We start from the raw sequence: 17,226 nt of genomic DNA, 5'->3' as shown, positions 1-17,226 counted from the left end.
TCCAGTCTGACCAACATAGCAAAACCCCGTCTCTACTAAAAATACAAAATTATTGTATTAGGCTAAGAAATTAGGCTGAGTACTGGTTCCAAGGCCAAGTTTTCAGGTTTGGTTCAACAGGCGAATCATGTAAAATGTCACTTCTCTATTAAACTTATAAACTCAATGTTTTCGTACAATGATTTGCCAGCCCCCCCCAAAAAATTCTTCTGAATATCAGTTGTCATAACATCTGAAGCATTCTTATGCTTTAGTTTATATTGCAATTGTACGCATGCTTTATTTCTAGGAGAGTCCTAGACTATGAGCTTGGATTCATGGTCGTGTTCCAATAATGGCTAACAGAATGCTTTACATATAATTGAAGCCAATCATGTATTTGATGAATGAATATGTGAATGCATGTAATTTAAATTCCTTACAGCTTCAAAACTTTATAAATGAGAAAAGAACTAATGGACTCAGATAGAAATTTCCAAATATTATGTTCTAAAATGTTCTTTTAATGTGACTGCTATTTTCAAAATGGGTTCTAATAAAAAGTCTTTTGCAAATGTAAAAGTTTTTAAAATACGTGTCCATTTGAAACTTCAAAGACACATTTAGTATATATCTCGGCATAGCTGGTAAAGCTCTCAGCTTGGAACCAGGAAGTCTTTGGGGATTTTCCCACCAGGAGAGAAAACTAAGCAATTTGAAGTAAAGGAAGATTCTCTCTCCCAGTAATGAACATGGCAGTAGGAAAATGAGCTCAGAATTTCACAATCAAACCTATACATACATCGTGGAGTGGATAGGCAGATGAATAAGTGTTAGAGTTTAGCAGCCTTTCAATCCCAAACCTTTTCTTCCCATCTTCTATGCCGAAAGGACATCTTGAGAGAATATAGTACACCTACAAGGTAAGTACAAAAAGACACTATCACATTTGAGAACTTATGCTTTCCACATTCCTTTAAATCACAATTTTAAAATGTCTACATTGAATGTAGATACAGGCTCTAATTATAGAAGGAAGCTTCTCTTGGTTGTCTGGAATATGTAGAGTGTGGGATTATATGGAGTTTGCAGATATTTTAGCTTCTGAGTCTGAGAGCTCCCCATTCCTTTGATGGGGTGAAGAGGTGAACGGACCATAATTTATTGTTTCTCCTGTCCAAACCTCCTCTTTAGTTCTTTGTGCCAGAATTTCTACTATAATTAGGGCTTCAAGTAGGAGACTAATGTCACTGCTGACAGTTCAATTGGGGGAATGTGGAGTAGAATTGATATTTATCCAAGCTGTCTTGAATACTTCTTCAATTAATTATTTTTACAAGGCCTTTTACCTGATATCTGAATTTATTAGCCAAGGTGATCCTATCCCTACAGCCACTTTGCAATGACTTGCATATTTCTATCAGTTTTATCCTGAATATAATTGGGCTTTGGTGTCCTCTGTTCTTATATTTCTGTGAATTCAATCTCATCTGCTTTTTATCTTCCAGCAACTCTTCAAAATTTCTGTATTTCTAATTGCTAAATTTGTTTTTATTCAGCACTGTTTTATACATAGTCCCCAACCTTTCCTTTCTTTTACATTTTACCATTCTAAGACTCTTTGATTGGAATGGTTGTAGTTCTTGAATCATCATCATCTAAACTCATCATCCATGTTAAGAGCAGCTCAATATCCCATCTTGGTAAAGAAATCATAATTTATGCAAGGTAGTTTTAATTTTTATAAACAATGTCATAAATATGACCTGTTTTACATATTTTGGATTATTTCCTTAGGAAAGGTTCACCAAAGTAAGAACTCTGTCTTGGGATGTTAACAAAGTGGAAATATTTATACTACCAGGTATTAAGATGTATTATAAAGCTATGATAATAAGTAAAGTATAGTATTGTAAAATTTAAAAAAAACTGAATTTAGGCCTGAAAAGACATTATTTGAAAAAAGTTATTGCAAAAGGTGGAGAGGGACTATTGCAATAGAAAGATTCAGAGATCTGCAAACATCTGAAAGGTCGGGCAGAAAAGTGATCTCATTAATAGGGAGAAGTAAGCAAGTGTCAGGGATGATCTTTCTTTATGCTAAGGAGGAGCTGCTACACATGACAATATTGGCTCAAGCTGAGGGTAGGTTAATGTCCAGGTTCTTATAGGGCGAAGAGAAGCTTAATTAAAGTTTGATCAAGTTAAGGTCAACTTCTTGTTCTGATGGATCAATAAGGATAAACAGTTCAGCTAACCATTTATAAAATGAAGAATGAGAATTTGGAGAAAGTGAAGTGTGTCTAGTCTTTGTTACCATAAACTGTTAGTAACAACAAAAGGGAGATACTGCAGGGGGAAGGATAGATGTAAAAGAAGTAGATTTTCCCTGGTGCCAAAAGGGAAAATGACTTCCCCCACCTCCTTTTACTCAGGATACAAGGGAGTCTTCAAAAGACTCATGAAAAATGGATATGTGTGGTTTTCAAATTTTATGCACAAAATTAAACTCATACTAACTTGTTATAACATGTCCGAACAGGATTTAGTTTGAGGGACTAAGAAGGACACATCAGTTTGAAAAGGGCCACTGTCAGAGCAACATAAATTCTGCTAAAATTGAAGCAAGAACAAATATCAAATTTATGGTGAAGCTTGAGGGGAGGAATGGTGACCTCACTAATGCTTTACCAAAAGTTTATGAAGTTTATGAAGACAATCCCCCTAAAGAGATCAACAGTTTATAAATGAATAACTCATTTTAAGAAGGGATGAGATGATGTCAAAGATGAAGCCAACAGCCGCAGACCGTTCACATCAATTTGCAAGGAAAAAAATCCACCTTGTTCATGCCCTAATTGAAGAGGACCAAAGACGAACAGCACAAATAATAGGCCAACACCACAGATATCTCAACTGGTTCAGGTTTCACCATTCTGACTAGAAAATTATAGTTCAGCAAACTTTCCAATCAATGGGTGTGAAAATTGTTGTACTCAGTTCACCTGTAGACAAAAGCAGTTTTCAATGGAAATTTTAAATAAGTAGAATCAAGATCCTTAAGAATTTCTTTGAAGAATTATGACAGGGATGAAACATGGCTTTGCCAGTGCTATCCTGAAGACAAAGCACAATCAAAGCAATGGCTACCAAGAGGTGGAAGTGGTTCAGGGAAAGCAAAAGCAGACAAATCAAGAGCAAAGGCCATGGCAACAGTTTTTTCAGGGGATGCTCAAGGAATTTTGCTTGTTGACATTCTGGTGGGCTGAACAACAATAGCTTCGGCTTATTATGAGAGTGTTTTAAGAAAATAGTGCCAGGCACTGCTCAAAGCTTTTTATGTCTGAACTAATTTAATTATCTAGGTAACCTATGAAGTGGATATTATTCCTGTCTAAGCACAAAGAAATAGTGGCACAAAACCATGATTCTTTGTGAGAGAGGTTTTAATGGGAAACTTAAAGATCCTAGGACTTCAAATGCAGAGAAAACAATACTATTTAGAAGGCAGAAAACAGTTTTAAATGAAGGAAAAAAAGTTTTGAGGTTTCTCAAATTCTATCCATATATAAAGAAATTAAAACATTTCATTTCCATTTGGAATGATAAATATTTCCTTTACTATGCACTGACTGTATAAAACCAAACTCTAAGACTGTAAAACCATTTTACAAAGATCTTACAAAATCAAAGTCCTCTAGATCTCAATTAATTGCTTTTTCCAATACTGTATAACATCTCTTCCTTTACTACATCCGTACCATGAACCACTCATTTTTAAACAACAGTTTGAGAGTTAGGGAGGGTAATGAGTTTATGTGGTCTAATTACACTTTCAAACTGTTCAATATCACCAAATGCTTATATCCTATACAGAAACACCTTGCAGAAATGGTATGACATCTGCACATGTATAAAAGCACACACAAGCATACATCTCGGATTCAAAGGGATGTGCCCAAAGGTCTTCTCTACCTACAATTCTGTTTCTTGATGAGGATGGAAAGAAGGTTGCCTGATCTTCGATGAGGAAGAGCTCCTGCCGATGTCTGCTGAATTGGGCAGTAAAGTATTCAGGATGGGGATACTTCACACTCGTTGGGAGGCTCACAGGCCCAAGCACATAGCTCATAGGAGTTTGCTTAGGTCGGGGAATATCACTCTCCTTAATAGGCATTTTGATTCCCAAGACTTCAGCATAGGTAACTAATACCTCCCAAGGGGCATGGATCTTGACAAAATAAGTTCTTCCATCTTCAGAGTCCTGCATAAAAAAAAAAAAAGCAAAATAGCAGAAAGCTTACTGATCAGTTTGTTACTGAGCTGATTAAACAAAATAAATAATATTTTATAAAATCTCAAACACATCAAAGTATTTTCAATTTTTTGAAATTTTCAGGCAAAACTTTGAGAAAACAAAATTCACAAAACATATAGTTATAGTTACATAAACATGTGTATATATATACATATAATGTGTGTATATATGTGAGAGACAGAAAGAAACATAAAAAGACACACACAAACAGAGAAAGAATATTTTTAAAAATATATTTCATGGTCAATGTATACTCATCTCTAAATCCACAATTACCTATGTGGTTCCGGGCAATTTCTTAAGTTTTTAGTAACTAGCTGTAAGTTCAAAATTTTACTTAGGTTATAATATAAGGGATACATATAGACTGTAAAATGTACTCACTCTTCTTACCCAACTTCTTTGTTTTGCCTACACAAAGAGGAAGAACTTTAGATAATAAAGGTTCATTGCATAGGAAAAATTACGGATTGTATGGTATAATAATTTACTAGTTCACTGAAAATGGGAGAACTGGAGAGTAATGCTTTAGGTTTTCTTTTTTCTTTTCTTTCTTTTTTTTTTTTTTTTTTAAGATAGAGCCTCACTCTGCTGACAAGGCTGGAGTGCAGTGGCACAACTATGAAACTCCTGGGCTCCAGCAATCTTCCTGCTTCAGCCTCTCAAGTACTGGACTACAGGCACAATGCCCAACTAATTTTGTATTTTTTATTTTTTGTAGAGACAGGATCTTGTTATGTTGCCCAGGCTGAAACTATTAGAAATTTCATAGATAGGGTAAGATATTAAATAGGACTTTAAAAACAATTTTGAAGGGAATTCTAGAAAAACAGTAAAAATCAGTTTAAAAAGAAAACTTGGTATATTCATGAACAGAAAGAATGTCTTGGCTTAAACAGCAGGTTATGCTGCAAGACAGCCTGGTTAATTATTTAGGGGACCAGATTATAGCCAGACTTCAAAATGAAACTGTTATGAGAAAAAGTCCACATCTTCTTTTTCTTTGTATCCTGAATGCAAACTGTGTCCATTTATTACTGCATATTCACAGTACTCATCTACTTACCTGTAAGACTACAGGCCTTATCATCCCAGTGCACATATCTGTAGCCAAAAGAGCTATTGTATTGCCTCCAAACACAGAGTCTATCTGGTCAAAGGCCAGAATAGGATAAAACAACACTTAAAGAGTCTGGTATAAATTATCAACTACATTTACCCTTTTGTCTTCGATTTCCAACTCAAGACCTGTTTTTCTGAGATTTTTTTCAAACTCTTTTCTTCTTTCCTATGACAAAAAAAAAAAAAATCAACACAATTATGCAGAACACTTTTGTTTTATTTGCTCAGTATTGACAGATTCAATATACAATGGCTGTGACTTTGGATGGCTCTCTGCCTCTCCCATGGTTGTATATAAAAGTGCTCCATCTGAATGTCAGGTACTGCTTTTCTCTTATGCTATAATTCGCAACAACTACAAAAATGCAGTATATCCAGGAATAATCACCAGGAAATACGCAGAGCCTATATCTGAAGAAATGCACAAAACTTCACTGAATAACGTAAATTAAAAAACTTTATAAACAGAGAGACATGCTCCAAGTTGAAAAGACTCACTATTACAAAGATCAATACTCTTCAAATAAACTATATATTTAATGGAATTTTAAGCCAATATATCATCAAGACTTTTTAATCCGGAAGGACAAAATGGCTTCACTTAGCAAAAAGTAAACTTAAATTTAACTATAGGTCATTACTGAAAATAACCACTTGGGTGCCTAGTTTTTCATTTGTTTGTTTGTTTGTTTGTTTTGTAGTGACAGGATCTTGCTCTGTCACCCAGGCTGGAGTACAGTGTTGTGATCACAGCCCATTATAGCATCAAACTCCCGGGCTCAAGTGATCCTCCCCAGCCTCCTCAGTAGCTGGGACTACAAGCAGGTATCTCCACACTTGGATACTTTAAAAAAGTTTTTTTTAATAGAAACTGGGTCTCATTATCTGCCCAGGCTGGCCTTGAACTCCTGGCCTCAACTGATCCTCCTGCCTTAGCCTGCCAAAGCACTGGGATTACAGGTGTGAACCACCCATCCACCTTTATTAAAGCAATGTATTGATGACAAAAAAAGTATTTTTATATTTTAAGACATTTTTATTGAGTTAAAATACACATATATAACTTACCATCTTTACCATCTTTAAGTGTACAGTTCAGTAGCAATAAATACATTTATACTGTTTTTCTCCCTTTATCTCCCTCCTTCCCCTTCCCTTTCCTGGCTTCTGGTAGCCACCAATCTACTCTATCTTGAGATTCACATTTTTACCTCCCACACATGAGTGAGAACATATGACATCTGTCTTTCCGTGCTTGGTTTATTTCACTTAACATAATGGCTTCCAGTTCCATTGATGGCTGCAAATGATAATATTTCGTTTTTTCAATGGCTGAAAAATATTCCATTATATGTATTTGCCACGTTTTCTTTACCTATTCATCCAATAATGGGCACTTTTCCTTTGCTGTGCAGAAGGTTTTTGGCTTGATATAATCCCAGTGGTCTATTTTTCCTTTAATTGCCTGGTCTTAACCAAAGAAGTCTGTCTAGATCAACATCCTGGAGCATTTCCCCAGTGTTTTCTTCTAGTAGTTTCAAAGTTTCAGTTCTTACAGTCAAAGCTTTAATCCACTTTGATTTGATCTTTTGTATGGTAAGAACTATGCGTCTGGTATTATTCTTCCATATAATTATCCAGTCTTATCAGCATCATCTATTGAAAAGCCTACCTTTTCTCCATTGTATGTACTTGGCCCCCTTTTCAAAGATGAGCTTGTTTTAAATGCATAGATTTAAATCTGGATTCTCTATTCTATTTCATTAGTCTGTGTGTCTGTTGTTATGCCAGTACCTTATTGAAGGTATGAGATGCAGGATAGTCATTTAGTTATGCACAGTTGGAAGAGAAATGTGGACTGGAAAAGTAAATTCAGGGATTGTATGATTAATGTATATAAAATCATAAAATATATTATTTTAAAACAGTAAGACAGAATCATCAAATACATCAGCGTAAGTTAAGGAAAGGTGAGGATTAAGGACTGTGTCCTGAGGCACTTCAATACTAAGAGATTTAGGAGAAGACTGAGAAGGAGCAACTAGTGAAATAAGAAAAAAAGTAAGATAATGTGGAGTCCTGGAAGCCACATAAAGAACATACACAATAGAAAAGGGAAGGATCAACTGTGTCAAATATTGCTCATAGGTCAAGTAAGATGAGGGCTAAGGCTTGACCACTGGATTTTATACAAGGAGATGGGCAGAGTGGCTGGGACGAAGGCTTGAAAAGAACGGGATTAATATATAATTGAGCAGAAAAAATACAGAAATAGTAGATAATAGGAAAACTGGGACAAAAAGAGGGTTTTTATTCATAACTTTTTAATACAGAAAATTTAACAGCCTATTTGTTCATTGAAGAAAATGGCCTAGTAAAGAATATCAAATATAATTTAGGAGAAAGAGGAACTAATTTTAGGAGCAATATCCCAAAATAAGTATACAGAAATGAGTTAACAAAGCAGGCATTAAACTCCTATCCTTAGAAAGGCCTGGCTGCAACTTTCAAAAGGTTGGTCCTAGTGTCTGGGACTTGCTTTTCTGAAGAGTTCCTTCCACTCCCAGAACTGATAAGAGTGACTCATTTTGCCTATACTGTTTTTCCAAATAGTGTTATTTATGCTGAATATCTGCTTTCCTTCTGGGAGTATGAAATTTTGGTATGTGCTAAGCTGAAGGCGACAAGGTAACCAGCCCCTAATAAAAACCTAGTGCACTTTAATGGGCTTGCCCAATAGATATTTCACATGTGTTTTCATACATTGTTGCTGGAAAAAGTAAGTGTATATCCTGTGATTCTACTGAGAGAAGAATCCTTACAAGCTTGCTCCTGGTTTCCTCCAGACTTTGTCCCATGAGCTTTTTCCCTTGCTGGTTTTGCTTTTTATCATTTCACTGTAATAAAATGTCTCCATAAGCATGACTATAAACTGAGTCCTGTGATTCTTTGTAATGAACCCCCAAACCTGAGGGCTATCTTTGGCACTCCTGAATAGTAGGCAAGAAGAAACAGAATGCAGGGCACACGTGGAGGAGTTGCCTTTAGGTAGAAGGATAAATAGTTGGTCTATGGTAACAGAGAGTAAGATAGCTTACACAAGCAAAAATCCTGGTGGATGGACAGATGTGGTAGTAGAAATTTATAGGTTTTCTCTTCTTGCTTCAGTTTTCTCAATGAAGCAGAAAAATGTGATCAGCTAAGCTTGAAGATGGGAGGAGGTGTTGTAGGTGTGAGAGAGAAAAAAACATTATAAAACAGTCATCTAAGAAAGTGGGAGGCAATAGAATATGGAAGGAAAGTATGATTGCCACAAAGCATAAGGACCCAGTTAAGGTCCATGGGCACGAATGTAAGGTAAAGTCAGTCAGTAAATTGTAAGTTTTCCTTTCTGCATGTGTGCTGGCATGTAGTAGGTGGGGCTGGGTTTAACTAAAGTTGTTGTTTTGTCAAGCACAACTGGGAGAGGGGAAAGGGACTTGATGAGATATGTAACACAGTAATTACAATTGTTGACCATGAGACATAAACTGAATAAAGAGTGAGAGGGGAATAAGAGCAGCAAAAATCAGTAAGATGATTGCATCTTATCTGGTCCTGGTGAGGTGGAAGGAGGAAGAATGTGGATCAGAAAGATGTGAGGTGTAATCAGACAGTTGTACACATAGAATGAAATTATAAATAGTTGCAGTTATTAGTAATGACAAGTTCTAGGTGAGTGAATGGCTGAGTAGAAGCTAAGATCATTGGAAAAGGGAGTTCAAGGAACAGAGAGGCCAGGGTGTCAAAATAATCATCCAAGTATGAATTGATATTATCAATGATTTAAAAAGATTGCTGGAAAGACTGACAGTGATCTAGGAGCTAAAATTGTTGAGGAATAGAAGATGCAGAGACAGATAAATAACAAAAACAATTCAGGATAATAATAAATCTGATGAGATTTAAAGCTCAGGAATTTCAGGGACAAGTGAAGGAGAACATTAGCGACAAGATACAAGGAGGGCAAGCAGCACTTACCCCATCTCTAGGGAAATGCTCTGTAAAGAAAAATAACCATCATTTGAGAGGACTGCTACAGGAATGTTCAGAGAAGAGACGAAAATGATGACGGTTCATGAATTTCAGAGGCCTGGTAGAAGGCTTTCTAGACAGTGGGTGGAAAAAAGGGACAGACCTGTATGTGTACAGAGTCTTGGGGGAATAATATCTTTATTTTTACTTTTTATTTTATATGACATTTATTTTGTAAGTATATAAGTAAATGTGTGTATAAAAATGGATTACTTTATGATTTCAAATACTGAGTATTTATTGAGCATCCATTATAATCCAACCACTGTTCTAGGATTTGGGTATATAGCGATAAACAAGACAAAGTACTTGGCCTCATAAACTTAATTTATAGTGTTGGAGACAGCAAACAAGTAAAAACATGAACAAATAAGCTCATAAAGTGATGTGTAATACAAATAAAACAAAATCAGGAATAGAGCACAATATAAAGGCACCTGGAGGAATAGATTAGTCATACGTTTCCAAAATGAAAATATCATACAAAAGGCAATTATCATATTCAGACACATACCTCAAATTTTGGATGTTACATTTAATACTAAAGTGAGCTATAAAAAGAATCAGATACTTGGAAGAAGAAGAAAAAGAAGTTAGCATGCAAAATATCCAAAAAATAACATTGACTTTACATTTCTATTCTTAAGCTGCCTACTTTACAGTTATCTCGCTCAGTTTAAGGTTTCAGTAACACTTAAGGGCTTTTCACTTTTACAACATAATTCAATGCAGATATCCATGTGAAACTATAAAATGTGCTTCTTTTTATTATTCCCACTTCTCTTATAATGCACTTACCGCCTTTAACTCTGCGTCTTTCTTTATGTCATCAGCATAGGAAAGCACAAAATCGATTTGCCTAATCCCGTCTCGGAAGAAGATAGAATCTTTGCTTTGCTGATTTTTTTGAAACTGCAGGAGACATAAATGACACAATTGTAAATTATAGTTTTATTCTGAAATGGCAAAAGCACAAAAGGAATTATTTATAATTTGGTCACCAGCTACTTTTTTTTCAGTCTTGAAATGACAAGTCAAGACAAATAACCAGAGTTTTTAGCAACAGATTATGTTTTGTTTTATAGTGAAATTCCATATAAAAGATTAAGCAATAATGACTCAGGAGGAAGATAAGCATGTTAACTACATGGACATACAACAAAAATGCTGCAAACATACCAAAATATGAAATGGATATATATATACACACACACACACACACACACACACACACACACAGATCCCAAAATGCACAGAGACTGACTTGTTATCTTTATTAAACAACATCTCACGTAGTCCACTAAATAATTCATGGCTACACGCAAATTTGGGGGTACAATTAATTACAAACCAATTAATGGAGTCTCACTATAAGAAAACAAATGTATGATTAATGTTTATTCTATGTTTTCATAAAATTGTCACTTCCTAATTCAACTTTGTAAGGATTAAAATAAAATCAAGGTGCAGTTAAATATTAGAAAGCAAGTAGCTTATTAGCTGGCATCACAAGTTAGGTTTCATGCAACTCGCCCTTCAACATCAATTTCCCAGGTGAGCAAAAATCAATTCTTTGTTTAAATTTGCAAGAATTATCTCAGTATAATAATTACACTTATAAGTCCAACTTTCACATGTTGTGTAGTTAGTTCATTAGTTCCTTCACTTTAAAAACAGCAAAAATATGACAGTGCTTCAGAAGAAAGAGATTTCATGTTTGACTGATTTGGTTTTCTTTTAAAGTTTATATCTAATATTTAATATTCATAATAGCCTACATGTATTATTATACTTAGAATTATGCAAATAGATAATACAGTGGCTGTCAATGAGATAATTTTTCAATTGCTTTAGCTCACCTGCGAATGAGTAACTATATGGTTTTAATTTTGACAACCAGTGTTCCTATTAATTTATGAGTTTCTTTTATTGTGTACCCTATGGGATTATTTTACCCAAGTCAGGTGAGACAGGCCTCCCAGAAAAAGGAATGTATGAGGATCAGTTATATGCGAATAAGCCATAAGTCTCATGTTTGATCTGTGGTCTATGAACAAAGTAAGAGCATTTACATAGCTAATGAAAAGCTGATGTGTCTCAGAAAAAAACCAGCTCCCAATGCACAGGAAGAAATGAGTGGAAAAGGGAACCAATAAATTAAAAAAAAAAAAACATCTAAGGAATCTAGAGATTAAGTGCCAAGATATAGTGACTCAAATGTTATGTCTGAGTTCTCTTCACCTCAGCCAAAGAATGCATAACCATCTTCTATTTCCTAAAAGAAAGTAAAAGAATCTGAGAAAAATCAAACTGCTATCACACTATACTTTGCTTATAAATCACTAAAAATTGAAAAGAAAGAAAAAACAAAACCAAACAAATCATTGGCACTCTTGTAAATCATCACAGCATTAGCATCTTATGAAATCCGCCAAAATTCTTGGAAGGCAACTGAGGCAGAAATAATATACTACTTAGACTAAATAAAATCAAAGCTCAAAAATTAGAAGAAAAAAATAGTACTCTTGCCCTAAGTCTGTGACAGTCACATTTTGTATGATAGGGGTTTTTTGTTGTTTTTGTTTTGTTTTGTTTTCAAAAACTAATATATTAACAGGTACTTATATTGTTTACACAAGCTAAATCTGGGTACACAAAGAGCAGTTCTGGTGACAGAATATGTGCACACAGGAATTAACAAAACTCATATTCAGAGTATTTGACTAGAAAATAGACAAAGTAGCTAAGAGAATAGTAACTCCAATGATTTTCCTGAGTGCTCAGTCAAAAATAGGTAAACATACTGTCGTCCTGAAGGCCAAAGGCTAGCTAGGAAAACCCGAATTTCTATCATTATATCACACCCTGACGATACACTATAAATCTGTTTTAAATATGGGGAAAAAATCACTGGGAGCCTTGTAAGTCACCATGAGGGACATGTCTCAGGACTACTAATAAAAATCAGTTAAGGCTGAGGCAGAAAAATCTGATAATTCTGTCACATATAACTGAATGTTACTAAAACACATCATGATTTTGTTTTGCTCAAAACATGATATAAATACATTTTGTAGTATGTGTGGGCATTTGTGTTTATACTTGGCTTGTCCTTAGAAATACCTATTTGTAATTATGTAAACATCTGAGTGGCTTCTCTGTAAAGGATGTAGTTATCCTGTGGTTCAAAAACCTGAATTACCGGCTGGGTGTGGTGGTTCATGCCTGTAATCCCAGCACTTTGAGAGGCTGAGGCGCGATGATTGATTGAGCTCAGGAGTTCGAGACCAGCCTGGACAACATGGTGAAACCACTCATCTCTCCTAAAAATACAAAAATTAGCTGAGCATAGTGGCATGCCCCTGTGGTCCCAGTTACTCAGGAGGCTGAGGTGGGAGGATTACATGAGCCCAGGAGGTTGAGGCTGCAGTGAGCCGTAATTGCACCACTGCACTCCAGCCTGGGCGACAGAGTGAGACTCTATCTGAAAACAAAACAAAATAAAACCCTGCATTGCTGATGAGAGTTCATAAACCTCTGAAACTGTGTGAATTGTGTGTGTGTGTGTGTGTGTGTGTGTGTGTATACATTTTAGGAAGAGGATCTATAGATTTAATCTAATGCAAAACAAATTAAGAATCACTATTCTTAAACTTCAGTTGCCTGGGGACTAGGAATCAGTGACAATGTTCCCCTAAATCAAAGTATTCTATTAGAAGAAAAATAACTAAGGCTACCACTGCAGCCATTCAGAGCATAAGCAGCATCATTCAGCACTGGTTTTACCATAAGCCGCCGCCTCAGGAACAAATTGAATCGCTTTGCAGGCTGTGAAGCAACCAACAAAGAATTAGCAATTCCTGCCCAGAATTACAGTAAAGATTCCAAAAACAGACACAGACAAACTAACCCTCAATATGATCATTTTATAAATGTATGTGTGTGTGTTTGTGTGCATGACATTTCAAACTGGAGGATAGAAATTAGCAAGGAAAAAAGAAGAAAAAAATGAGAAGAAAGCAATTAACATGTAAAGAAAATAAGGAGACTTCAAAGTAAATTTTCCTAAATTCTTTAAACAGCGACTAAAAATAACAAATATTTGTGGATTTATATTTTATTATATTTATTTCAACTTTGTTTTAAGTTCAGGGGTACATGTGCAGGATGTGTAGATTTGTTACATAAGGAAATATGTGTCACGGGGGTTGGTTTTACAGATTATTTCATCATCCAGGTATTAAGCATAGTATCCAGTAGTTATTTTTCCTGCTTCTCTCCCGCCTGCCATCCTCCACCCTCCGAAAGACCCCAGTGCGTTGCTTCCTTCTATGTGTCCATGTGTGCTCATCATTTAGCTCCCACTTATCAGTAAGAGAACATGCAGTATTTGGTTATCTGTTTTTCTGTTAGCTTGCTAAGGATAATGGCCTCCAGTTTCATTCATGTCCCTGCAAAGAACATAATTAAGGAAGAGAAAAATAACAATAACAAAGGAAAACATGAAAATAATAAAAATATAGAGTAAAAAAGATATTTTGTTAAGTATGCCTGTGTATAACCAGGAAAAGAAAGTAAAATTACTACATTTATACTGAGATGATGTGTAGTATGGAAAGTTTACCCAGGGTTTTTTTTTTTTTTTTAATTTCATGAGCATGCAATATACTAGATTACAAAAAAAGTCATTCAGTTATTCAAATGCTGAGTTGTCTCCAATCTTCAATTACATGGTCATTATTTAAAACACAAGGTCAATTACCTAAAAATATCTGGGATACTCAACTATATTTGAAAGAAAACCAAACCTATAGCATAAATGAGCAAGAATTGAGTGTATTTTATACTGTAATGAATGGATAAATAAATACAATTTCTTAACCTAGTCTCTTCCTGGAATAGGCTGAAGAAGTCTAAGCAACTGGTGAAACTATTGGAGTGAAAATTTCTGCCCTGTAAACTAATGTCGTCCATATGTAGATAGAGTAGTTAATATTGCTGTTATTTAAAAATACAAAAGATATAAGACAAACATTGGTCATTGCATAAAATATATTTTAAACTATATTATTTTGACGGTCTGAAATTTTTCACTTCAGTATTTTTATTTTCTTGGCATCTTTCACGAGATTCACAGGTTACTATTTTTCTCAGATGCTTTCCCTAAACTCATTAAAGAATTGTTAAGACAAATGAAAGAGTCCCACACTAAAGGACCATGCAGGGCCATATTATGACTTCCATGGATCATAGACCTAAACATAAAAACTAAAAACTATAAAACCGAAGAAAATCTTAGAAAATCTCCCCCACTTTGGTGTAGGCAAATACTTCTTAAATAGAACACAAAAAGCATGGATGATAAAAGATAAAATATGAGAAATTGAACTTCTATACTTCTAAATGTGCTTTTCTAAGAACACTGCATGTAAATGAAAAGGCAAGCAACAAATTGGAAGAAAATGTTCACAATAAGTAAGATTGACAATGGTCTCACATCCAGAATACATAAACAACTCTTACAAGTCAATACAAAGATAATCAACTCAATTTTTTTAAATGCAGAAAATATTTGAATGGTTCACAAAAGAAGATCTATGAAAGTCCAATATGCCCATGAAAAGATGGGCAACATCATTATTTATAAAAGAAATGAGAGTTGAAATCACAAGATATTACTACTCATCCACTAGAATTACTGAAATTAAAAAGCTATCAATATCAATACCAAATGCTGGTGAAGATGTACAGCAAATAGAACTCTTATACATTGCTGGTAGGAATAAAATATGGTACCACCACTTTTAAAAATAGTGTGACAGTTTTACATAAAGTTACACCTATATTTTCCACATGACCCAGAAATTCTACTCCTAGGAAATTACCCAAGATTAATGAAAACATACATCTCTAAAAACACTTCTTACATGAATGTTCATAGCAGCCTTATTCATAATGGTCTTCAAACTGAAAACTATCCAAATATCCATCAATGGGTGAGTAGACAAATAAATTTCAGTATATCCATACAATGAAATATTACTGAGCCATAAAATAAAATAAACAATGATATCTCTAGTACAGATATATTCAAAAAGAATCAATTTACTAGTAATATTGGAGTTTTGGATGAGTCTTAGAAGCATTATGATGAGCAAAAGCAGCTAGAAGCCAGATACAAACTAGTGTATACTATAAAAATCCCATTTATATATTATATTAGGAAGAAAAAAAATCAGCAGTTGCCTAGAATAGGGTAGGAGGAAAACTGCTAAGGGGAACTTTTTGAGGTAAAGGAAATCTTCTACATAAATTTTGTTAAAACTCATCAAACTACACACTTAAAAAGGGTGAATTTCATTGTATCTAATGTAGAACCAATGAAGATAAAACCTTTTTTTTAAAATTTCGGACTTGAGCAATGAAAAGAATATATTGCGTGTTGTTGCTGAGATGCAAAAGACTTCAGACAAACAGGCTTTTTGGTAGGGGAAGATCAAAAATTACATTTTGGACATATTAATCTTGAGATATCTTTCAGACATCCACATGCATATAATAAGAAAGCATTTGGATATTTAAAACTGAAGTTGAGGAGAAATGACTACACTCGAAACTTAAATTTGAGAATTGAGATGGCATATCAATTGTATTTAAAGCCAAGAAACTGGATGAAATCACTAGGAGACTGAATTAATGACTGTATCATAAGGTGATAATATCTAAATATACTCACATATCAATTATAAATACTGTGCTAATATTCATACTAATTGCTTCTTGTCATTTTACTCAAAGGCCCCTTCTGATTGGTTTGTGCCTATGCTATATCAGTTATTAAATATTTGGAATATCATCCTTGAGGTTAACAAGGCCCATACTCCTTCAAAATCTGCTAATTGCATATCTGTCATTATTTAAGCAAACTTTAGTGTATCTTTTCAATTCCCATTCTTTGCTTACTAAACTCTAAATACTTACCTAACTATTCTGTCCAGTCCCGTATAGTAGTCACTTTAAGATAGGTTATCTTAAGCATAATAGTTTCCATCTTGCTATATTTCATTCAGTGGCTTTACTGACCTTTCTATACTCACAATCTGTGTAACTATTTAGGTACTCATCCACTTTTCACTATTTTATTTCAAATAGAATTTTAAATTACATTAATTATTCTATATTTATAAAGTAATTGATATTGAGTTTCTGTCATAATAATGACAGTAGAAACCGCAAGACTCTATTTTTTTACCCAAAAACATATCCAGTGATATTCTGTTGGTTTATCCCAGCACATTCGCTCTCCACTCCTCTCCACCCTGCTTTTGTCCTGTGCAGGTAACCAAAGAGCTCCCTTGACCTCTTGGTTCTCACGAATGATTGGAAAGAATAGATAGTGTTTTCCTTCCTAAGGTTGAATTCAGGAAGGCTGTGTCCCCTCACTAAAGGTCATTGTGCCCCCTGATAATGTCTTTGGTATATGACTTTTTCCTTTTGGGTTCCAATAAGTGCTCCTTACACTATTCCCTTCAGTTCTATGGATCTTAATAAATTCAAGATTACTAGACCTATATATACAGAGAGTCCCTTACACTCCATTTTTGTAAAAGTCTTTATGAAGTCCTTCTTAAATTATCCTACACTGAGTAGGCCTCACAGGACCCTGATTTATACAGATTTTTCTTTTGTGATATTTCTATGATAGAAAAGAAAAAAAAAAAAAAAAAAAAAAA

At 34.6% G+C, this 17,226-nt stretch overlaps 1 protein-coding gene across 1 annotated transcript in view; it reads right to left on the bottom strand.

Annotated features, from left to right (window-relative positions):
- The window catches only part of LOC105530681 (anoctamin-5), a gene marked incomplete at its 3' end in the record, with an annotated part of 85,911 nt that overhangs the window by 41,314 nt on the left and 27,371 nt on the right, over positions 1-17,226 (bottom strand). The window contains exons 4-8 of the mRNA XM_011968319.1: positions 13,280-13,321; positions 10,292-10,405; positions 5,517-5,585; positions 3,959-4,243; positions 782-895 (exon numbers count right to left, since the gene is read on the bottom strand). Of these exons, the coding sequence (XP_011823709.1) occupies positions 782-895; positions 3,959-4,243; positions 5,517-5,585; positions 10,292-10,405; positions 13,280-13,321 (624 nt within the window). The remainder of the gene's footprint in view (positions 1-781; positions 896-3,958; positions 4,244-5,516; positions 5,586-10,291; positions 10,406-13,279; positions 13,322-17,226) is intronic.

This window comes from Mandrillus leucophaeus, unplaced genomic scaffold (assembly GCF_000951045.1).
Source record: "Mandrillus leucophaeus isolate KB7577 unplaced genomic scaffold, Mleu.le_1.0 Scaffold839, whole genome shotgun sequence".
Classification (NCBI taxonomy): domain Eukaryota; kingdom Metazoa; phylum Chordata; class Mammalia; order Primates; family Cercopithecidae; genus Mandrillus; species Mandrillus leucophaeus.
Note: the sequence above shows the minus strand (reverse complement) of the source record. Positions and strands in the feature narration are given on the sequence as shown.